The sequence below is a fragment of the Manacus candei genome, unplaced genomic scaffold, assembly GCF_025592945.1.
Source record: "Manacus candei isolate 608988 ecotype Guabito, Panama unplaced genomic scaffold, ASM2559294v1 h1tg000017l, whole genome shotgun sequence".
NCBI lineage: Eukaryota > Metazoa > Chordata > Aves > Passeriformes > Pipridae > Manacus > Manacus candei.
This window is the reverse complement of record NW_026138065.1, coordinates 12,334,124-12,357,515: the sequence shown is the minus strand read 5'-3', so window position 1 is coordinate 12,357,515 and position 23,392 is coordinate 12,334,124. Positions and strand designations below refer to the sequence as shown.

At 36.3% G+C, this 23,392-nt stretch overlaps 2 protein-coding genes across 5 annotated transcripts in view; one reads left to right on the top strand and one right to left on the bottom strand.

Moving 5' to 3' along the window:
• Positions 1–13,872, bottom strand: part of DNAH8 (dynein axonemal heavy chain 8) — a 125,778-nt gene extending 111,906 nt beyond the window's left edge. For 2 of the 3 annotated variants that reach the window (XM_051783439.1, XM_051783442.1), the window contains exons 1-10: positions 13,312–13,420; positions 11,945–12,186; positions 11,205–11,339; positions 8,888–8,972; positions 7,896–8,044; positions 6,384–6,573; positions 5,859–6,022; positions 4,717–4,893; positions 4,251–4,364; positions 1,709–1,816 (exon numbers count right to left, since the gene is read on the bottom strand). In XM_051783439.1, coding sequence (XP_051639399.1) covers positions 1,709–1,816; positions 4,251–4,364; positions 4,717–4,893; positions 5,859–6,022; positions 6,384–6,573; positions 7,896–8,044; positions 8,888–8,972; positions 11,205–11,339; positions 11,945–12,186; positions 13,312–13,405 — 1,458 coding nt within the window. In that variant the 5' untranslated portion in view covers positions 13,406–13,420. Of the gene's footprint in view, positions 1–1,708; positions 1,817–4,250; positions 4,365–4,716; positions 4,894–5,858; positions 6,023–6,383; positions 6,574–7,895; positions 8,045–8,887; positions 8,973–11,204; positions 11,340–11,944; positions 12,187–13,311; positions 13,421–13,599 lie in introns of those variants that run through there. The other variant, XM_051783440.1, reaches the window with a different exon arrangement.
• A 918-nt stretch (positions 13,873–14,790) lies between these two features.
• GLO1 (glyoxalase I) lies at positions 14,791–22,233 on the top strand. 2 transcript variants are annotated; one of them, XM_051783453.1, is made up of 6 exons: positions 14,791–14,914; positions 16,750–16,832; positions 18,033–18,173; positions 18,999–19,066; positions 20,186–20,275; positions 21,317–22,233. In XM_051783453.1, the coding sequence occupies exons 1-6, from the start codon at positions 14,888–14,890 to the stop codon at positions 21,403–21,405; spliced, it is 498 nt and encodes a 165-aa protein (XP_051639413.1). In that variant the 5' UTR covers positions 14,791–14,887; the 3' UTR covers positions 21,406–22,233. The 2 variants fall into 2 exon arrangements, with proteins under 2 accessions (XP_051639413.1, XP_051639412.1); XM_051783452.1 differs by lacking the exon at positions 14,791–14,914 and adding an exon at positions 15,632–15,774.
• Positions 22,234–23,392: the final 1,159 nt, after the last annotated feature.

Here is a 23,392-nt window from a genome sequence, read left to right as displayed (position 1 = left end):
CTTAATAGGAAATTTTCCTGTTTCACAAAATCTAACAAAATTCCCACATGCATGTATTAGTACTATCAGATTTTGAATAAATTTTGTCTTTGGGAATAAGAGCAGCTAAATGTTATCTGCAATAGGCATAACAAACACCCTATAAAAACCCCAAGAACACTCTCAGAAATGCATTTAAGTCCCAGGACATATTTGTATGTCCTATAAGTTCAACAATACATATATATAAACACAGAAGGTTTTCAATCATAATTCAAGAACAAAAAGAATTTATTTAATTCCAACTATTCTTCCCCTACATTGTTATCTTTACACTTTGCAGCATGTGCATCCTTATTTAAAGACTGCCCTTAAAGACTTTGCTATCCTAGCAGTATGTCTTTACCTTGGCTTCCCATGCCTATAAAAAGGAGAAAGGATTCTTCTACTTCTCAACCATAAAACTCCAAATTTAGTAATGACAGAAAGAGAGAGAAGTATGTGCAGATACAGAAGATGTATCACAGAGAACAGCTACAGGTAGATAATTTTTTTGTCTATTAAGTAACATGAACAATTCAAAGCAGTTCTTCTGACATTAGAGTACTGTAAAGCAGGTCTTAAGAATCCCTAACTGAATAAAGACTGAATAGTACCACACCAAAGGCAATCTCAAACTGTAACAAAATGACTGATGAAGTTGTAGATAGAATGTCACCTCTTGTGATTGTTAAGTGGAAACCAACGGTAAGGGGGACCTTAAACCCCTGAAATAAAATTGAGATTTTTCCTTGATATTTCTTGGCACAGCCTCATGTAACCAGTTGTTTTTAGCCTTTGTACTAAAATGCACACTCCTTTGGACCATTAAATAACAGACACTAGCAAGAGTCAATACACAAACGTAAAAAACCACTATATGACAGGCAATATATACCTAACCTATGATATATGGAAAACAGCCCCAGCCATGAATAAATACGGCCTCAAAAGAGCATGTGTTTCTTAACATACTGATTCAAATTGAAGTGTAACAAAACTTGACATTAAACTCTGGAGTGTTAAAAAGAAAAAAAAAAACAACAAAGTTGTGTAGTGAGGATCACTGTGAATTTCCTCTGTATGCTCAGTGGAGGTGTGTGTTTTAGTTATAAAGTTTTTCTTTGCTATAAAAGAAATATATATTATCCAAAACAGTTTTTCATGCAGTGAATACCTGGATTCTGCAAAAGACATAAGTATAAACACGTAGCCTGTCTTAGTTTCCGTTTTAAAGTGGAAAAGTTTATGACCTGAAGTTTAATTAACTTTTCAAGTATGACTTCGGAAAACAGCAACCTTTTGTCTTTCACGCCTTTTAGAGGAATGGCCTGGTCAGATTGATGGCCATCTGCCAAATTAGGTCTTCGAGGCTGATAATAAAAGAATCTTTGTGGAGTCTGTGATTTGGGAAACAACTGATCAGAGTAATTCAGGTCAGAAGATTAATCAAGAACATAAGAAAAAAACTGACATTGTTGAACCAAGAATAACAACAAAGTTCCTTCCAGAAGACAAGTCTGTAATCCAAGTTTAATCTTCGCCTGATCAACAGAGTTCTCTTCCATTCCCATGTAGACCTCCACTATTTATTATAATTTTTTAACAAATGTTCTCCTGATTTAAACAAAATTTCTCTTCTGGAAAATTACATATTTTTTATAATTAACATTTTTCTTAATATATTTACCTTTATAAGCAGTGATGACATTCTCTCAGAAGTATTGTAATATTTTGAAACACCATGAATCATTTGTACAGCCTTTATCAAATTTGGTATTCCATGTGTCATTGATACCTTAAAGCAGAGTTTTGAGAAAAATTTTACTTCCTATTCTTAGCAAATATATTTCTATTCTATTGACAACTTTTAATTTATATTTTTCCCTAAATCACATGAACCAATCTATAAAATGCCATGTCATTTTAACAAAAGATTTCTTGTAAAAGAAAAAAACTAACCATGCTCAATAATATTTCAAACCTCAAGTAATAAGAACAATAAAAATACTTGATCCGTTGGTAAGAAATCAGATTAAAGGTATTATAAGTTATGAATTATTAAAATATGCTATTTTGATGAACAAAACTGAAAACTGATTCAAAAAGTATAGCTTGCATTTTTTGGCACAGTCAGAAGTATTTTTCTAGCAGCTCACAGCAGTTGTCTGTGATGAATGCTTTTGCTTTCCTTCAAGTAGAGTTGCTAAATATACTTACGTAATTTCATTTTGATAACAATCTTTACATAAAATGTTTAATTCAGACCTTTCATAAAACTAATAGAATTGTTCCAATGTTAGTTTCATTAACAAATGCCTAATTCATTCAACTATCATATGAAACACCTAAATAATTCACATATTTCATGTAATCAGTGTTCATGTTGTTAAAATCATACTGTGGAATTACAAGTACTCTGCAACTCAATCACTTCTGAAGTATTTGGGAGAAAAAAAAGAGAAGAGAGGTGAAAAATTATAATACTTAACATTATCAGGGGCTTGTCAAAATGTAATTCACAACATCAAGAAAAGTAATTTTGGCTGTCACCCCTCAATGGAGAAATCAAGCTCCTGGAACTAACTTTGGGTTGCAAACTCAAAGTAAACTTATACTGTGGGTAGACATAGCAGGTATTTGCATTTAGCAGGAGTGTGAAAGAAATGCTATACAGTATAAAATCAATCATCTGTGTCCACATTGTTCATCACCACCACCACTCCTGAAATGGAATCAGGAGACTCTATCGGTTTTCTTTTTCAATTCTTGACAAAAAATAAAACCCTGAATACCAGACTGTACAGAAATTTCTGTGATTCAAAGCCTTAAGTTAAATGTTAAGTCTGAATTTTCATATATTAACCCACTTCAGCTACAAATCTCACCATGTGATACTACATACACAAAATGCCATATTTTATGATACACACACTAAGTATCATATTAAATCTGCATATATTCCATTCCTCATTCGTTAATATATAAAACGGTTTTCCATACCAGATATTGAATTCAACTCAATACAGAGTGAAGTTCTTTTTAAACGAGGGTATATTTAGCGTTGTTTTTTAAGCTGAACACCACAGAAAATCTTTCCTAAATTAACTTGATCTCTGGAACACGTTCAAAGACATTAAACAGAAATTCAGATACATCCAAATTGTTCCAGACTAAACAAAGAACAGTAGTTAACTATCTTATATTAGTAAAATTATGAACTCTTCAATGGGTTTCCACCCAGAAATGGAGTGTTTGTGATAAAAAGAATTTTTGTCTTCATAACACCTACGAAGTAGCTCATCATTATGGCCTGGTACCTGGCTCCCTCTAGTGATACTTTGAAGAGATGAAGATAAACAGGTTACTAATACTGTTAATCATACTTGTCTCTTATACTATTACATGCAATATCAGCTCTACGTCATATATTATCAGTCTTCTTACTTCCCCTCAGTTCGAACTTCATAGGATTCTAAGCTGCTAGAGGTTCAAAAGAAATGCAACACTTCCTGATAAAGGACAGGAGGCATATAGGACCAAAACACAAAGCACTTTAAAACAAAAGAGCATTATTTTTCTAGAGTACTTCCTCCTTTCATCCTATTCTGCAACAATCATTAGGAAAATTCACCTGTTACAATTATTAATGGTTCCTACACCTATTAAATAATATCTTGAACTAGGGTCAAATAGTGTACATTTACAAGTAATTATTTAAATGCTGACTAGCTGGTATTTCTGCAAATAGATGCAGCTAATACTACATTTGATATTAAAACATTATTTTACCCATTTAGGACCTCATTAGGTTTCATTATTGTCTCTACAACTGAAATTTTGGTATTTTGGTTTCAGCTATGTGATCATTCATTGACACATATGGAATTTTCAGTGGAAGGCGTACTTTGAGATTCTTGTATTATAAAATATGTACCTTGCTTAATTGCTTTTTAGAATAATATTGGTAACAGGACTGACTTATTAGGCAGTCATATGTATTTATGTTTATTGATTAAATACCTATTCTAAAACACTATATTTTATGTAATATATAAAATAAACTAATGCTTCAACATTTAGCTTGACAGGCATTGAGAAAGAAATTAGAAAAATAGAAATGTAAATCAGAAAATATCACTTTAAACCAAGTACAAGAAGATTTATTTTGCTCTGGTCATTCTAGGTAAACAGCTAAACTATGTTTAAAAAATTATGAAAGGCATACTTACAACATCAGTGATGTAAAGTGGCCGACAAACTTTTTCAAGTGTGTTTAAGTATTTCACATTATCTTTTGACTCATTAGCTGCATCTGTGATTCTGGCATCTAACTCTTGCCATGTCTAGTGGGAAAACAGTACTGTAAAAACTTCATACATAGTGAACTATTTCCTTATTTGCACTTATTTTCCAGAAGTAAACCTTGGTAAATGAATTTTTAAAAGGCATTGTCAAAGCAAGCAATAAAAGTTATTTTATTATATTTTTTATATATATAATATATTTTATGATCATTTTGGCTGTATCTCTGTAATGTCTTCTGCTTTATCTTAATACCTTAAGCACACCAGCATCATACCTAAATTTTTCTCTTTTAATTCTCAGAAAATCTCTTTTAGATGCAATGAAAAAACCCTGAAAACATAAGCTTTGCCTACTATGGTAAAAAAAATATAAAAAAGAAAAAATAATTACCCTTAGTAGTTTAGAATGTCCAACTCTCAGAACACTAATGACAGCTTTACAGTTTTGTCCTTTGATCTGCTCGATAATAAAGTTCAATTTAGCAGACATATATTTCCAGTGCTCCAGTTCAGTCAGTGGACCTGAATCATTAGCTTCTCTCCTTACCTGCTTGCTCTCAATCAGAACCTGCAACCAATTTAAAAAAAAATAAAAAATCAAATACCTACTACAGAGAATAGACAAGTCATTATAAAGAAGAAACACTCTTGAGGATACTCATTTAATAAGGAACAAGCTTGCAGTTAATGACACATGAAAATAGTTCCCATTTGGAAAAGCATCCTAAGTCTGAATTGCACTTAATCATATTCTTAAACTGAAATTAAGGCAGTTAAAATGTATTTTCAACTCCTGTCATAAACTGGGTGAATATCAGCATATACCTATATTTCTCTCTTTAATCAGAATCTATGAATTGAAATGCACCAAATGTAACTTCACTAGTAAAAACCTTCAAGAGTTACTTTAATGAAAATATTAAATATCACTCATAAATGTACCCATTTTTATGTAGATAAACATGCAGACAGCTCTTTTTACATATCTTTTATATTTTTATTTTTGTGAGCTAAACACACTAAACATATTATGCCCAATCTACACAGATTCTCATTTTGACAAAGGATTCTGTGTTTTTCATGGAAGTCTCAGACACTAATTTCTTGGATAACTGAGACCTTCCCACGCAATACTTAGGCAGGACAAAAAATGTCCTGCTGGTCCTGGTCAAAGATAGTATCTAGAAATAGTACCTCACAGCACGAGTGGCAGCAGACACTTCACTGGCAATGTACATTTAGGTAAGTTCTATATACATGTGTGGTCCTCGCCAGTGTTATTATTCCTGCATCCTTCTGTTCTCTTTTTCTTAGTTTTTGTCTTAATTGTTCAGATACTCTTATTCTTGCTAGACTGTAAGTTCCTAGGGATAAGGACTATCTGCTTAACTTGTGCATAGAAGCAAAGCACTTGTCTTAACTCAGGTGGAGAAGCAGCTGAGGTTTTTGGCTAACTACAGGCAAGTCTCGTATATCATTTATGAACATCTATCTATATTCATGCTGAATAGATGTGTTAAAACAACAACTTACATGTTCAATTTGTTTATACCATATCATAAGTACTTCCTCTAGTTGGCGAACTGTGTCGTAATTGTCAGCCGCTGCAGCTATTTTCTCAAAGGATCGGAGCTCAGAAAAATTTATGTAATCTATTTTTTTCAACTCAACAATTCCTTCAATGCTTGCTGCAGCACCTGAAAAAAAGGAAATTACAATATGAAACCAATTAAGACTTTAAAACAAATTTCTACCAGTCTAAGTAATTTAAATTTCAAAATATTTATGTCTGCACTCAGTGCTGCTTCAATATAATAGCCACTTTACTGTACTCACATAAAGCAGAAAATTCTAGTTTTAAATCCAGTGATCCTCCTTAAAAGTAACATATCACTATTTCCTCAAGAAAATAATCAACCCATGTATTTATTATGCAAGTAATTGATAATTTTTTTTTTCTTGCAAAATGTGAAAAGAACCTTATCTACATGCTACTGCCTTTAAACGGAAATCTTTAAATAGATTTGCTCTAGTATCTTTCCTAAATGCAATGCTTACCTTCTAAAAATGAAAGGTATCTGTTAATTGTTTCCAGAAAATTCTGTTTGTCTTTTGTATCCTCTTTGGTCTCACCTAAAGTACCCCAGTTACTTGTTGCAAGGATAGCAGGGAGAAAAACCTTTTCTATCATACTCTTAATGCCACGTAGGAGTCCTTCAGTGGCATCGAAAGCACCAAAGAAGATCTCCTGCATTGTAACAAAATGATTGTTAGTGATGCAGTAACTTAATCTAGAAACAGTATTTTAAGTTCAGCGTATTTTCACAAAAGCGCTCCAATATGCCAACTAAAACTATCATTTAAGGAGAGGAAAATCTTTAACAAATACACCTCCAATGTGCCCATAGACGGTGTTCTCATTAAAAAAGGGAAGTCAATAATGATTTAATAGAGTTTTAGAAGGCTGTCAGGTTATGCTTTTGTAACTTCAGTTATTTCCCTGTCATACAAGGAGTTTGGAAATTTTTAAATTGTAGAAAAATGTCCCCACCTAAAATTAGCTATTTCATGAAATGCATTAAGAGCAAAAAGTGCTCTGAGTGTTTCTATCTGAAATTATATTAGAAGCAGTTATCTGACCAAATGTATATTACTTTGGGTGAGAGGAAATTTTTTCCTACTCTCCAAAACTAAACATTACAAGTTCTGGTTATTTTCAATATTCCAGTTTTTTAAATGTCTTTCAAATAAGCAAGTATTAACATACTTCATGCAACGAACTTCCTAGGACATAAATTGCTTTTCCTTATCTCTTCAGTATTTGGAATGTATTTGGAAGGAACTTGATGCAAAAGTAATATTTATGACCAATATTTAGACTCCTGATAACAGATTTTGTATCTCACTTCTAATGATGCTTTTCCTCTTTCGCCTTCTTAGCTCTCCAAAGGAATGGAATATTTTAATATAAAATATATAAATTAATATTGGATTTTCTGTTTGAAGAATTTGAAATTATATTAATTAAAAGATACATATGTAAAACTGTTTCTTTGCAATTCACAGTCCCTCAAGTGCTGCCTGAGTATTAAGATGTGTAGCTATAAAAAAGAACAAAGCCTACACTTATCCAAGAATTTGTCTTGTAAAAACTCATGCTACATAATTTACATAGGATAACTGTGTGTTTTGCACATTCAAAGACAAGTAAAACAGAAGGGTACAGGTAAACTTTTTGTCTCCTGGTATTTGCAATAAAGTCTTCTGTGTGTCCTTGTAGTTTATGGAGATTTTCATCACAACTGAAATGTACTTAGTGGCTTTAACTGCTTCAGAAACAACAAGGAGAATAAGAAATTAATCTAAATGCTGACTTCTTTAGCAAGAATCCTGTAAGACATTAAATTCACAAGATATCCTGAGCATTTGCTGAAGCAATACCACTATCCATTGCCCACCGAAAATGGAGAGCAAAGTGTGTGATAAAACTTAACATTCAAAAAATGCAGTTACCAGTAATTTTAGGTATGTGTCAATATTGAAAAAAATAATGAAACAAAAAATAGCTACCTCATGTATAGTTTTTTCATTTATGGCACTGTCATTCTTACAACGAACAAAAAATAAGCACAGTCCTACGATTTTGTCTGGTGCCTTGTCCACATAAAATTGCATCACTTTACTTCCTTTTGCAGCACCCGGAATTGTCCGACCACACTCTGAAAAGGAATTTCATGGATGTCACTATTTTAAAAAGTGAGGGTATTATAAAATGCTTAAATCAATGTAGGGAAAGAAAACTGAACACATAAATAATTTATTTTCTTCTTTTGTAAGCGAACAAAAACCAGCAGAATTTGCGACTGTAATTAACTACACCATTAGAAAGGTACACCAAACACATACCATATATCTTACAAAGCTATTTTGGCACACTGTACTGCATAGAAAGGGTAATTTGTTCAGGCTTATCATTCTGGAACAATTTGCTGGTGACTAAGGTACTTTGTTTATTCACATTCATCCTATCAAACAAGACATCAGGTCTGAGTGAGAAAATAGAGACTACGAATAGCCTCGGGTCCTCTGTGGATATAATCCTATGCAATTTGATAGTTTAATATACGTAGGTAAGGGAACAGCATGTGCAGTGATTAGAGAATCATTAGGGAATTCAGACATTAAATTCTACTTCTCTATCAAGCATCTGAAAACTGAAAAATTTCAAATATTTATAATAAATGCGAATTCAGACAGGTTTTATGAAAGTGTTTTCTAATGAACTGGGGGCAAAATTTTCATATGAAAAAGTTACAACCAATTCAGTATTTCAGGAGAATGTTTAATATCCTTCCTCCCAAGAATTGTTAAAATTGAGAATTTTTTTCTAAACAATTTGAGTTGAAATGAGCATTTAAAATATTAATTTTCAGTTCTTAGAGAAAAAGGTCGCAAAATTCTGAACAAGTGAAAAATAGATTTTTTTTCTGGGAAACATCAAACAAAATGAGCAACACAATGCACTATTACATTTGCCTGTACTAATATTGCTAAACATTTACCTATTCCTGGTGCATCTCCTTCTTGATAGAAAATTTTCAGTGTTTTTCTTCCTCGCTTGGCAAAAAAAGAATCAAAGGCCTCCAACTGTTAAATCAAAAGTAAATACTTGTTACTCAAAATATTTTTATGTGCCTTTAGGATATGCAAAACTAATTTCACCATGCTGCTTTTTAAAGTTTTGTTGGAATGCAAGGTTTATCCTCAAATATTGTGAGAAGATATAAACCAGCATATTAGATATTTCAAATATTGCCTTCAAGTACTGAACCACACACAGGTGGCCTAGCTCCTGGTAAATGGTCATCAAACATTTATGATTTTGTCCAGTAACACAGAGATATTGGAGAATATCTGCCACTCACAGAGATCAGTAAGTACCAACTTGAAGTAATTGGTCGTAAGAGACTTAGAAACATTCACATAACATTTCCATGACTTGACATATTCTGCTATTGCTACTGTATGCCTTAACATAAAATATTATTTCATGTAAGAAGAGTAACATGACACATGAACATTTTATTCTGGAGACATGAACTGGCCACATTGGTTCCCAAAGTTTTCCATGATGACAAAGATTTTGCTGACTTCTGGAAGGACAATGAGATCACATCTGAGGGAGACCATATTGCCCCATAATTAGCTTGCTGTACCTGTCCATAAACTGGCCACCCTAAAAGGTGTAGTAGAGACTACAGGTCTCTAGGTGTCCATTTTGATTTTGTCATGTTACACAAGGTGCTTCGGATGCTGCAAGGATGGAAAGCTTTGTAACACTGCTTGTGTATGGATTGTCATTCTGAAGAACTTGCCTGAAATTACAGCTAGAGTTTCAAAAATCCAAATTTTCAAACTGTCCTAGACAATTTGTGTGTCCTGGTAAAACCAGGATATGGGTTTTAATAGGAAGTGAAAAAAGCTCTGAAAAGCACTGAAAGAAGGTACAGAGGAGATCAGAAGATATTGACTGATCTGGTCAAAATCCACCTTCTTTCACAGTCTCCGTAAGTACCTGCAAGGACAACTAGTTCAACAAGATGTGACTGGGCATTCAAACTGTCTCTCAAACTGAGACCTTCTGTTTCCCTCCCATCAGAAAAACATCAGAAGTTTAGCAAGCAAGTATGTCTGGAGACAAATCACCTGTTCAAGGACAAAGGATGCACTTCTAGACGTGGTATATTCCTTAGGAGTTTATGTTTCTTATAAACAAATATAAAAACTGAATCAGAACAGTGGTAGGAAAATGAGTGACACCCAGGTGGACAGGATTTAAACCCACTCTTGTGAGAAGATGACATCACATGAAAATAAAAGAAGCAAAAGCAAGCCAGCTCTAGAAATCAATTTTGCTTTGGTTACTAGGTACTAGTGAATAACAAGGTTAAAACTGAGAAAAATACATTAAAAATCTCCACCCCAAAAATAGGGAAAGAAAAAGAAAATTGTTAAAGTACTGAAAGCTCAGTGACTAAAGAGAAAGGCAATCTAACTCTTGGGGTTGTATGGTTCTACACCCAAGGTAAGACAGGAGCTGTCACTGCAGCTACTGATTCTGCAAAGAGCTTCTGGTTCAAGTCCATGTGGTACCCACACTCACTGTGTGAATATGTATGCAGGCTAATGTTTTAAAGGGTTAAACCTAGCTCATGGATGTCAGACATGTATATGGCAATTTACTAAATGACAATTCGTTGAAGGACAGTGTTAACATAGTCCCAAGAGCCTAAATTGTTTATGAATAAACTGAAACTGGAAATGCTATGTATCACAAAAAAACATTTAAAAATAAACAAAGCACTCAAAAATGAAATTATTCAGTGGGTCTTTCCAAATGTCATTATATAATTTAAACTGTGCAGGATTAATTAATTGCCCTTCTTATTACTAACAACACTCCTAATTTTCAAAATTTTCCCACGAAGTTTTTGCAGAATCTTTGGAATTTCAGTGAGAACTTGCTTAACAAACAAAAATGGTCATCATTAGAACATAATAATGTCAGGCCAAGATGAATAAAATTGTTGGAACTGGTAGATGTGACCAGAAATTCCTCGGTCAAAACAACAGCAGTATTTATATTTTCCTTGAGATAAGAAAGATGAAAAAGCCACAATCAAAAACCTTGGGGATATTTGCAGATCTGCCAGGAAACTAAGCTGAAAGATTTAGTCAGGTATCCTTTTAGATGAATTGTGTGCCTTAATAATCACATTTTCTGGCAGAAACAAAGTGATCAATAACAATTCAAATCAAATAGGTAATCTGCTACATATTTTAACTATTTAAATCAACAAGTATACAGAACAGACTCACCGAAGGGGCATCCAAAATCATTTCTTCCACAGTTGCTAAGTCTAATCCTATACTGGCACTGAGAACTTCAAATATGTATTTATATGAAGCATTAACTTGTGCTTTTCGATTTTCTCTTGCTTGTATGTATTGAGCCTAAAACATGAAACATATCTTTCAAACTAAAAATACACAAAATGATCACAATAATGACCTATTTAACTTGCAATTAATGTTGAAATCTACTGTCTTGTATTATACAACTACATAAATGCCCTACTCTTTAAAAATATCTAAACTTTCAGAGGCTAACAGAAAAACAAATAATTAAGAATTATTATAAGATGTAAACTCAACTCTAAGGATATGTCAAGGAAAAACAAATATTAAAAATACTACTAGCTAGATTTTAAAATATTTCTGTGACACATTAACCTGTTTTATTTTTCACTATCAAAATTTCAATTTATTATATTAATACAGACAGGTCAAAACATGGGTAAATATTTGCAGGAACAGAGTAGAGCTTTGCTTCAATGTAAATGATTCAATTAATATCTCCTTCTTCCTTCCTCTATTACTTTAAAATAAAATCTTAGAATATTACTATCATTGAAAACAAAGACACACTTTCTACCAGAAATAATTTAGTAAAAGAATCGAGTACAAGGAAATATAGAAATAAAAAAAAAAAAATAAATAAAAAACCAGAACTAACTGTTTATATAAACTGTATTTAATGATCTGAAAAAAAATTATACCTGTTTTGCTTTGGAACTTTGTATGTTTGTCGCTCCACTAGGGCGGTAAATCTTAGACAAACTTTGACTTCCAAATGAAAAAGATCCACGAGAAGAGGAAACGCTTCCTGTTCGTTGAGCAGGGTGAGTAGTTCTGGTTACATCTTCTGATTTCATGACAGAACCAGTGCGATTACGCTCAGCATTTTCTCGAGTGTTTGAACCTCCTGTATTACTTTTTTGTGCCCCCTCCATTCTGAAATCTGAAATTTGCAAAAAAACCAAAAATGTTTATAACAATCCAGACATTTAAAGTCTATCTTTTCAAGAAGACAGCAGCATCTCAAAAACGAATTCCCAAGGATATAAATTCAGTAGTCACATAGAGTTCTCTTCCAGTTCTTATCAGACATTTAGATACATTTTATGATAGCTTGCAAATGTCAAGCTGAAGATTGAAAATATTTTTTAAAATCAATTTATCATACATTTATGTTTTGTGGAGTGAAAATCTTTCTATATAACAAATGTGTTTTAAAATATTAATACTTTCCGTGCATATCTGATTACTGAGAAATAGAAATGGTTTAGAGTACAAATGGTTTGTTTAAATTTTAGTTTCTAAAATACATACACAAGTTCAGCAACTGATCTTACCAAAAACTTGCATACACAGAAATTGCTATTCTACTCAGCGTACTATTATAACAAGGATTACAATAACTCTCAAGAATTCCTTAGTAGCTCTGCCTTAGGGCAGCCAATCGCAGATGTAACAGTGTTATACACTCTCTTAGACACTATTGCCTGACTCAAGAAATAAACAATCAAAGGTGAGGCTGACCTGAAAAGCAACACTTTGTATTACACTACTAGCTCCTTATTTTTGCTGATGTAATAGGTGACAAAGTGGCCACTATTCTACGGTCTTTGGCATACGATCACCTGCTAGAGAAAATGTTCATCTGCCTCTTGAAGTAAAAATACTACCGAAAAAACCACCCAAAACAAGTTTCAGGGAAAAAAACCACCTTAATTAATTATATTCCTTTGTTTTTTCTTCATTTTTTCTATGACTGGCCTGGTCGTCTACAAGGTTAGCAGGGATACTTTCCTCCTTGATTATTCCACTCAGGCACAATAGGTTAGATGTTAATTTTCTAGCCTTTTAACTAGTTCTTTTTTAGCTGATACCTTCCCCTAAAGTCCCTAAAGCCCAAGATAAAAGAGGTAGGGTTCTCACAGCTTTCTTTAAAAAAAAAAAACCACCAAGACTTCATTGTATACTGGCATCCTCCCTGGCTCTCCAAAATCTATACTCAAGATTACCTGGTGGCTCAGCTGAGATTTTCACTTTTCAAAAACCTGCATGAACTCCAGCTGCCCACCTCTCCCGTCTGGAACAGCAGATGTGCTTTTATGCCAAAATCCCCTTTCCTCCCCTCCAGAATGCCCAAAACCTTGTCTACAGGATCTATTCATTCAAGAAGAGTAGGTCTGGCTCCGAGCATGCATCTTAGGAGGGCTGAAGAAGGATGAGGTGAGGGAGGAAAGTGGAGCATTCCTAAGCACAGAGCACGGAGAATACGGCCTTTTGACTCTCCTCTGAAAAGTTGAAGTGCCTTAACCGGCACTTCAGCTTTGGCAGAGAGATTCAGGCGAAGCGCTTCACCGACCTCGCCGGAGCGATGCCTCCTCGCAGGGCGGGGAGCCGGGAGCAGCTGCGGGGCAGCGCAGCGCCCGCCGGCGCTCCCTTCAGCGGCCGGAGCGGTGGGAGCGGTGGGAGCGGTGGGAGCGGTGGGAGCGGGCGGTCCAACGCCCAGCGCCCGCCGCGGGGCGGCTCCTCCCCGCCTGCGACTCCTCCCGCGCCCGGGCGTTCGCCGGGCAGATGAGATCGTGGGGAGGGGTCGCAGCGGACTCGTAACAGCTGCGGGGGCTCGGGCCGGGGTTCGGGCCAGCGCCTCCAACGCCCGCCCGGGAGCCGTGGCCGCGGGGCTGAGGCGGCGCTGCCCGCGCCCGCTCGCTGTGCCCGCGCGTCGCTGCGGCCCCGCGCAGGACCGGCCGCAGTTCGACCCCCAGAAGCTGTCATTCTACCGTAAAGGTCTCGTGTACGGGGGTCCCGTGGGTTCCCCCCTGCCCGGGGGGTTGGTGTGGTTGAATGCACCGATGGAAGTTACTTGAGTAAGGCAGAGGGAACGCTGCACTGCAAGTGCTTTCCTCTCGATTATCAAAAGTTAATTTTTAATTTTTTTTTCCCCCCACAGAGTATTCTATCCTGACTTTCATGCTGAGTTTTTGAGAAAAATATTATTCATCTTTCCTAGGCCTGAAATGATTATTATACTAATGGTCTCTGCATAACTCTGAAGGGTGACAAATGCTACTTGGGATCTTCTCCCAGTGCCTGGAGGGAAAAGCAGAAACCAACCTCTGTCAATACCAAATCACAGAATCAGAACTGGTAAGGTTGCAAGGAACCACAATTGGTCGTTTGGTCCAACCTCCCTTCTCAAGCAGGGTCATCCTAGAGCACACTGCACAGGATTGCATCCAGGTGGTTCTTGAATATCTCCAGTGAGGGACACTCCACAACCTCTCAAGGTAATCTGTTTCAGTGCTCGGTCACCCAAACAGTAAAGAATTTCTTCCTGATATTCAGGTAGAACTTTCTGTGCACCAATTTCTGCCTGTTGCCTCTTGTCCTATTGCTCAGCCCCACCGAGGAAAGCCTGGCTTCATCCTCTTGGCACCTCCTCTTTAAATATTTTCATTAATAAACATTAATGAGGTAACATATTATATTGAGCACACCATATGTATGTTTGTGAACAGGGCAAGACTAGGATTCCCAACCAGCCTGATCCCACCAGGATTTACAAAAGCATCACCATTCAAATGGAGCTGGGTTACAGTGCCTGTGCCTGCCCAGATGCTGGTGTGGTACCCTCGGACTGCCGGTAGAAGATGGAAGCTGGAGGAATGTATCATCAGGTCAGCATGAGGGATCCATGCTTTCATTCCACGCTTCATCTAAGTAACGCCACAGTCAGGGAGGCTCCTTCCTCAGGGAGGCTCCTTATGTTGTCCTGAGCATGGGCTTGTTACCAGGTGCACAGCACCCATTCACACATCAAGGCAAGGTATTTCTATTTTTTATTCTAGTTTGCACAAAGTAGGGAGCTGGGTTGTAAGTCATGAAAGGCTGGCTCCCTGATCATCCAAATTTTACACTATTCATACATTTCAATGAACAAAGGCATCAGCATTAAATGGTTACAAATTACACAACTTTTTTATTAATTAGTATTTAATCCCCTATTTGTTAGTTGTAGCTCTCTCTTCTCATGCTAATTATTCCACAGGTGCGGTTCTTCCTTCCATTTGAGTTTGGAGTCCGTTTTGAGTAGGTGGTCAATGAGTCGGTGGTCATGATTGTCGGAATAACCTTTGTCCCACTTATTGCTCAGTTTTGCTGACTTCACTCCTGATGGCTATCGTCCAGATAGCCCACTCATCTCAGGATTCTCTTCGCTTTTTCGTAAAACAAAAAGATTACCCAAGCATACGAAGTCTGATTCAAATCTTGAGAGGCTCGATATCACGAACGAACGAACAGGCATGGTCAGGTTCGGAACCTGACCATACACCCTCACAGCGTTCCACGGGCTCCCTTGCGAGGGAGGGGCCCGGCAGCAAGCAAGGCGGGGCGGGCCGCAGCTCCGCCTTCCTGCTCCTCCTCTTTCTCCTCCTCCGTCTCTCCCTCTCCCGACATGGCGGCCCCCGCAGAGCTGAGCGGGCTCACGGACGAGGCAGCCTACGGCGCCTGCTCGGAGCCGGATGCCAGCACGAAGGTGGGGTGGGTGGGGGTGACGCGGGAGCCCCGGGGCTGCCGGCGGCTGCTCTGCGGCGGCGCCGGTGCCGGTGCCGGTGCCCGCCTTTCTCCGGTCCCCGCGCCGCTCTTTGCAGGGCGGACGTGCGGTGGCTGGGAGGCGGCATGGGGCCGGGAAGGGTCCCGGTGGGGGTCGCTCGGCACGGAGCTGCCCTGACGGCTTGAGCGGCGGGACCGGCCGGGCGCGGTTTGAGGGTGGTGGCGAAGGGGGCGGGCGGGCCAGGCCGGCTGCTGTGAGCCCCCGAACAAAAGCAACCCCAAAACACCCCAAACATTGTTATTTTTTTATTAGAAGAACGTAATTGCATTTCAGTGGTTCTACATCTACCTTTTTTCCCCCTCCTCTCATTACCTGTCTACTGTCCTACCGTTCACTTTTTACCCACTTAGTCGTTCACAAGCCCCCTGGTATTTAAAGTTGCCTTGTGGCTTCAAGAAAATATCCTTACAGAGTTGGAGCCTGGTTTTGCTGCCGAGATATCACCAAGCTTGGCAGAAATTCAACACCTGTGCAATGAAATAATAAAAATTATGAGTTCAGGAGTTTATCTGTATTTAAATTCTATGTCTCCAGTGAGGCCCAATATCGAATATTCACATATCTGGTCTGCTTGCATGTGAAGTTGTTCATGTGTTCTACAGCCCCATAAAAGAATAATAAATGTAAGAAGAATACTGGTTTTTGATATCACTGATAATATATATTGAGTGATATCAGTCATGGTTTTGTTTATTTGTTTTAAACATTATGTTACAAAGGCATATTGGTTTTAACAAAAATCTGTATGTGTAGGATCAGGACAAAAGGTTTTATTTACCCTTAATGTAGTCCTCTGTTACTTCTGAGCCTACTGGTTTTAGATTCATTACTAACTTTGTTAATACCCATAATTCAATTTTGGTTGGTGTGTAAATAATAAACCTTTCTTCCCCACAGGATTTTATGTTCCAGCAGACAATGTTAAGAGTAAAAGATCCTAAGAAGTCATTGGATTTTTATACAAGGGTTCTTGGAATGACGTGAGTAGAAGTTATATGCCACAATAAGCCTGTGTTTTCCTCCTGGATTTTTTTTTTAATTTGGTGTAATTATACTAATTGGTCCAACTACATAAACGATGCTGGCCCATCAGCTGATGCTCAGTTAGACAGTCTGGCAGAGTCTCTGAGGACTCCAATAGCATAGTTAATGCCTAAGCTGCAAATGAGCTAATATGGGCCTTGACTAGAAGTTTCTTTTTTTCCTAAATAGGTCATTAATTATCAGTGTACAACTTGCTTACTTCCTCCTCGCTGAGGCTGCAGCTAACTGGCAATTGTTATGACAGTGCTTATAATCAGGAGTCATTGCTATAAATCTTCAAATTAAGTTTTCTACTAGTTCTCAGGGGTGGCTGATGACCACCTCCAGTTATAAAAGAACAAGGCAACAGAGGGTGGAAAGAAGGTCCAAACTCAGTCTTTTGAAGAAGGCTTTTGGGAGGCAGATGCCCTGCAGTAGTCTAATGAGTTCATGCTGAGCCTCTTTGCACTTTCTTGCCATTTGATGTGAGTTATTTCAAAACAAAATTCCACTGTGTCTTTAAATATATTGAAAAGAGTCCAGATTAAAGTAAAATAAAGTACTTCCACTGTAGTGAAAATGTGTCAAAAAAAAATTAAGTACTTTGCAAGCTGAAAAAGAAATTAGATTCATTTTGTGTGCCTACTTGTTCCAGTTAAATGTTCTACACAAAAATGTATGCCTCAAGTATTTTTTAGTTGATTAAATTGTCACATTGGAAATCAATTTTATTATTATAGCTAGCTATTGAAATCGTAAAAATATTTCATCTAAAGGTATGTTTGCTGTGTTCTTAAAACTTCGTCTGATGCCAGTGACCTCTTCAAAATGCGCAAGTTTAAAATTTCACCAAGGATTAGTTGTTAAAGATCTTCCTGTGGAAATACAGACAAGTAACAGAGTGACAACCTCAAGGCCCAAGCCTATGTACTGACTTTGCTATTTACTTACTGGTACTCTGCCTTTAAGAATCTATTTCTTCTAATTTTTGTAGGTTTGTAATGGGTTCTGCATGGTTTTATTTGATAGTTTAAAATGTAGCTATTTTAAGATGTGAATTACAGAAAGACAAAAAGTCACAGAAATAATTCTTCCATAGCAGAAGCTACCTGATCACCCTTTTAAGTTACTGTTTCAAAATAATTGTCACCATTTAGACTGCTTCAAAAATTTGACTTTCCTACTATGAAGTTCTCACTGTATTTCCTGGGCTATGAAGATAAAAACGATATCCCAAAAGATAAAACGGAGAGAACACCTTGGACCTTTTCTAGAAAAGCTACACTCGAACTGACACAGTAAGTATTTATATAATGAGAGATGACATTTAGCTAACCGTGATTAAACAGAATTGGATAAGTGTAAATCCTATTGGATTGAATAAAAAAATTAATCATTACTGTGGATACATCTTCACTGTCATAGAGCCTTAAAATATCGCTGAGATTAGATACTTGGAAAGCTTAATCTGCCTCATTTCAGTGCTCTTTCAAACTGCTAGGTGAACAGTGGTACATAAATATGAAACAATCCTTGCTATATTTTCAGTATATGAGTATGCCTGACACCTAGGTGGGGAATTTAGGAAAACCCAATGTGATTAGACCTTTTTTTTGGATCCCCAAAACATCCTAGTAATAGATAACTATTGCTTTTGGAATCTAATCAAAAGAGGTATTAAGTCAAAACATACACTTCCTGTAAACAGGACAATTTGGTTAATGCTACTAATTATTGTGATTGTGCAGATAGAATCTCCCGAATCTCCCACTGTGTTACTTAGCTCCAGGACCTGCTACCCTCACTTTTTGTTCCCTAGTGATGGGTAGATAAACTGTCTCGTGCAGCAAAACCTCTTTTCTTATCTGAATGAGACAGGAATATTTCTGCCTCATTCAAATGTGGACCCTGAATACTAGTGAAGGCCTGTGAACATGACTGGATTAGCCCCAAGTTCATCCTGAGAACCCATGAGTAGGGAAAATCTTGATTAATGAATGCAGCCAACAGATGAAATTCTTTGGTTTCTTAGGAGAAAGAACTTACCCTCCTGGGGAAACTGAACATTTATGATTTGTTAATTTTGATGCTTTTCTTCAATATGTAATAATTACTTCTTACAGCAACTGGGGCACTGAAAGTGATGAAAAGCAGTCTTATCACAATGGCAATTCAGATCCCCGAGGATTTGGTAGGTCTTTAATTTTGTGTTTATAGTTTTTAAACTTTGGTTTATTGTGGTTGCATTTTTTCTCTCGGATGTTGGGTGAAAATGCAGTTTCAAATATTTTTGAGAAAACATCTAAATCAATTTTGTTCAAAGATTATTGGGTAAGTATATGCTGTAGGGTTTTTTTAAATGTGAATTGGTAGAGAAAATATTTTAAACTTGGATAAAAAAGACTTGTCTAATAGGTTACTTTGAAAAATCAAACTAGCTGTAGGAAAGAGGGGAACTTGCATCTTATCCTTTATCTCTCTTCTTTCAGCATATATGCTGTGGAAGATGGTGAAAATAAGTAAACAAATGTGTTTCAGAGTAATGAGCCAGAGTTACATTCTTTAGGAAGAATCTAATCATTTGACAGGCGAACACATGCTAATTTTAACTACTGAATGAAGAACAGCAGTTCTTGTGTATTAGATTATCATGGTGTTTAAACTGATTTACACTTGGATTTCTGATTTATAATCCACCGGTTACTCATTTTAAGATAGAAGGACAATTCTGTTTGTCTGTAGCACTGAGGATATTATTTGTGTGGCTTAATTTGATACTCTTGAGTGCTTGAAAGGTCACTGCTTGTAAAATAAGTTTCACACTCAATCTATCCATTTGACATTTAAAGCTTCTGAATTGGTTTGTAAGCTCAGGCCTTGCATAGCACTAGTGTCAGTCTCTGCAAATACAGCATTAATGATAAACTCCTTGTACTGTTGAACTGAGCAAATGCAACAAAATCCTGTTATGTAGCTGTGCTTTAAGAAAGGAAATACAGATAAAGCAGTTTGATTGAAAAATCTCATTTTTTCCTACTCCAGATAATATTCTTCTCTAAACAGCTAGAGATATTTCAACTCTAAAGTTCTTATTTTAAAAGTTATTATCAAAGGACAACTCTCTGAAGAATAATGTTAATACCCAAAATGCTCTTCTTTTTGGAAGCTGTGTTTTTCTTCTACAAAATCATATTTTATGTGAACTACAGCATGTGAAAGTTTTGCAGAGGATGAAATACCGAGCAAACTTTTTCCTGGAACACGCAGCAATATTTACAGCCTACTTCACTCTTTTTCCCTTATTGCACAGGACACATTGGAATTGCTGTTCCTGATGTCTATAAAGCTTGTAAGAGGTTTGAAGAACTAGGAGTGAAATTTGTGAAGAAACCAGATGATGGTAAGTCTTTTATCAGAAATGCAAGTCAGTTTTTTTTCTTTGCTTTTAGTATATTCTGTCCAGTAGATCTTCCTGGACAGCTGGGTAACATGTTTCTAGTAGTTGCCACTGCTTGGAAGGTTCTAGAACCAGTTACACCTGCACCTCCTAATACAGTGGGCAAAACTGGCAGTAGATCCATCTTTATAACAGTAGCTCATGAGTCTGCTATGTGCCTTCTGTATGCAGCCTGACCTTCAGTAAAATGTCAAAATAGCCTAAAATGCAGAAGTGAGTGGTGAGATCTTGCATTTTTCAACTGGATTCCCTTTAATGAAAATCTCGTGAGAATTTTAGGACTGCTGCGTTCCAAAACAGACATTTAATACTAGTAATTGAAAAGAGACTTAAGGGATTTTCATGTTATTCACTGTGCTCTCAGCTGAAACAAATATAGGAAGTATAGCTGAAAACTTAACTTGAACACAGATTTATTGATTTAAGAATTGAACTTGGTATTTCTAGCATTTTAGAGTTTGAACTTTGTTCAGCACCTGTTAAACCTTGAGAGACTTGAAGTGAGGGCTGCTAACTTGGAGCTGTGAAGTGATACGAAATGAAGGTATGTAGGACAGGAAGCTTAGACTATAAAGTTTTGTACTTCACATTGTTTGTGGAGCAGGCTGGGAGATCCAGTGTGGGTCTTTTTCCTACATTACTGATCAAACATGTACTATTCTGTCCTGCATTTCTCTGTTTTATGAAGCAGGTGAACACTTACAGGGGCATATGCAAAAAACTTCAGTCAACAAAAGATGGAATTCCAAAGTGACTTTAACCTATAGCTTTGAGAGTATGATTGACAGTTCAGCATACAAAGATCTAATGCTGATTAAAAACTAATCTTGATATTTTTAGAATTATCTGTCTAAATTTGAACTAATTCTCATGCAAAACGAAAAAAAGAAAAAAATATTTTTCAAAGTAGTAATATTTGACATTAAGAACCAGTCATGTAGTCTGAACTTGATCTTTTCTTCTTTTTTTTTTTTTCTCTAATAGGTAAAATGAAAGGACTTGCATTTGTTCAGGATCCTGATGGCTACTGGATTGAAATTTTGAATCCTAACCACATGGTGACTCTCACTTAATTCTAATGAAGTACAGTATATAAGAGGTGCCCACTTGCAGTCCCCTGGGGAAAATCTGTAACAGTGTTGGCAAAATTCTTGTTTAATAGGATTCAGTCATGTTCAGAATCTCCTCTAAAACTATCCCCTGGGACTTGACTGTACTTGGATTCCTTTTTTTTCTTGTCCTGTGATGCCACCACAATTTGTTTCCATGTAGGAATACTGAACCATTTTCTGAACCATTTTCTGGAAGAGCACTTACACAGATTCTCCTCTTGAACATTGATTATGTTAATATTTCACTAAACAGTGTCAAAAGATATGTTGACTGGAAACTCACTGCATCCCACACTGCTTACATTTAAACTAACAACAAAAAGTCCTCTGTTACTACTGATGAGCTTCAACAAGGAAGAAAAAAAGAATATTTTTGAAGTAAAAAGATCCTGAAGACTTCATACCCTATCATGTATACTAGAAAATAAAATGTCAGACAAACTTTGACTTAAGTAGTAGCATGTTTATCGAAGTTCTAATCTTACTTATATTATACTAGGCAAACTTCTTTAAGGAGCAGCCTTAAACAGTCTTGAAACAAGAAACTTTGTGGAGGCAATCAATCAGTCCAACAGAAAGAATTCAGTCTTGCAGCTCCTGACTGCTGATTTACAGCCAAGATAAGAGGTCTCATAGCTGCTAACTCACAGTGACCCTTCTTGTCTCTTTCAACACTATGAAGAACTTGCTCATAATTTTTGCTTCAATGCAAGGCTGGGGCTGTATTTAACTTCAATGCTCTGTACATTCTGCATTGGGAAATTAATAAAAATAGTATCTGAAACAAAAGTTTCCTAGTACTAGACTGTGTGATCTAACCTCTCAAAATGAGTGATGGTACATACCTGTAAACAGCAGGAAAACATGTAACATTTACATGTATTATACAAATTGTTGATTTTTATGCTGTTCCACATCTTATAAACAGTGTAAAAATAAGGAGAGTTCTTGAAATCCTGTTGTTCTTCCAACAAGGAAAAAAAAAGCCTCTGCCTTGTCTTATTTTGGTTTGAATAGCACTTAACTCCTTCAGTTATGTGACTATTGATAGTGTAATGGCATTGCAATTCACCTCTCAGTAAAGCAATGGGGGAAACTACAAAATAATGTTAAAGCGCTGTGACCAGTTGCTTTGCTGATTGTTGAATTCTGGATGACTGAAAGGCAGTTTGGTTTAGGGATTCTTTTTTGAGAAGAAACCTGGTGATAAAAGAACATGAATTGGGAGTAACAGTGAAGAAGATAAATGTGTGACTTGTTTAGCAGGATGTTTCAGTAACCTAATGTAGACAGTTGATAATAATTTTCAATAACTCCATAGCTTATAAGTTATAACAAATATAGAAAGTATTGCATTTGATTTCTATATTAACTTAGATGTTAATGACTTAAATGCTAAGTGTTGCTGTCCTGTCTCCTTCTCTGAAACATCTTTAATTTCATCTACCTCATCTTAACAAGTAGCATATATAGACTCAGGAGTTTTACAGAACTCTACATGAAAAATCAATTACGAAATCTAGTCCAAGATAATTTTTTTACCCTTGGAAATGAGTAAAATAGATATGCTTCTTCTGAATCTGAGGTGTTGGAAAAAGGGATGTTAAAACTATTGCTCTGCTTTATACCACCTATGGATGTGCAAGCAATTATATAAGCAACTCAACAGATATTTTTTTCAGTTTCCTATTTTATGAACTAACCCTGATACTTTAAGTTGTCCTTTGTATGGTATTTTCTGTCTGGCCTCTACAGTATCTACAAATACTGTGCTTCAGGTGGTGCTTTATCAATGCCATTCATATATGGTAGATTCTTTTCCCTTTTTGAATATTTACTAAGTTGCCTTTTTCTATGCCAATAAACACTGTTGGTTCATAGTTGCATTCTCTATTTCTGCCCTCTTATAGTTACAGAAGTAATACTTAGCCTGTTCCCTCTTTTGCTT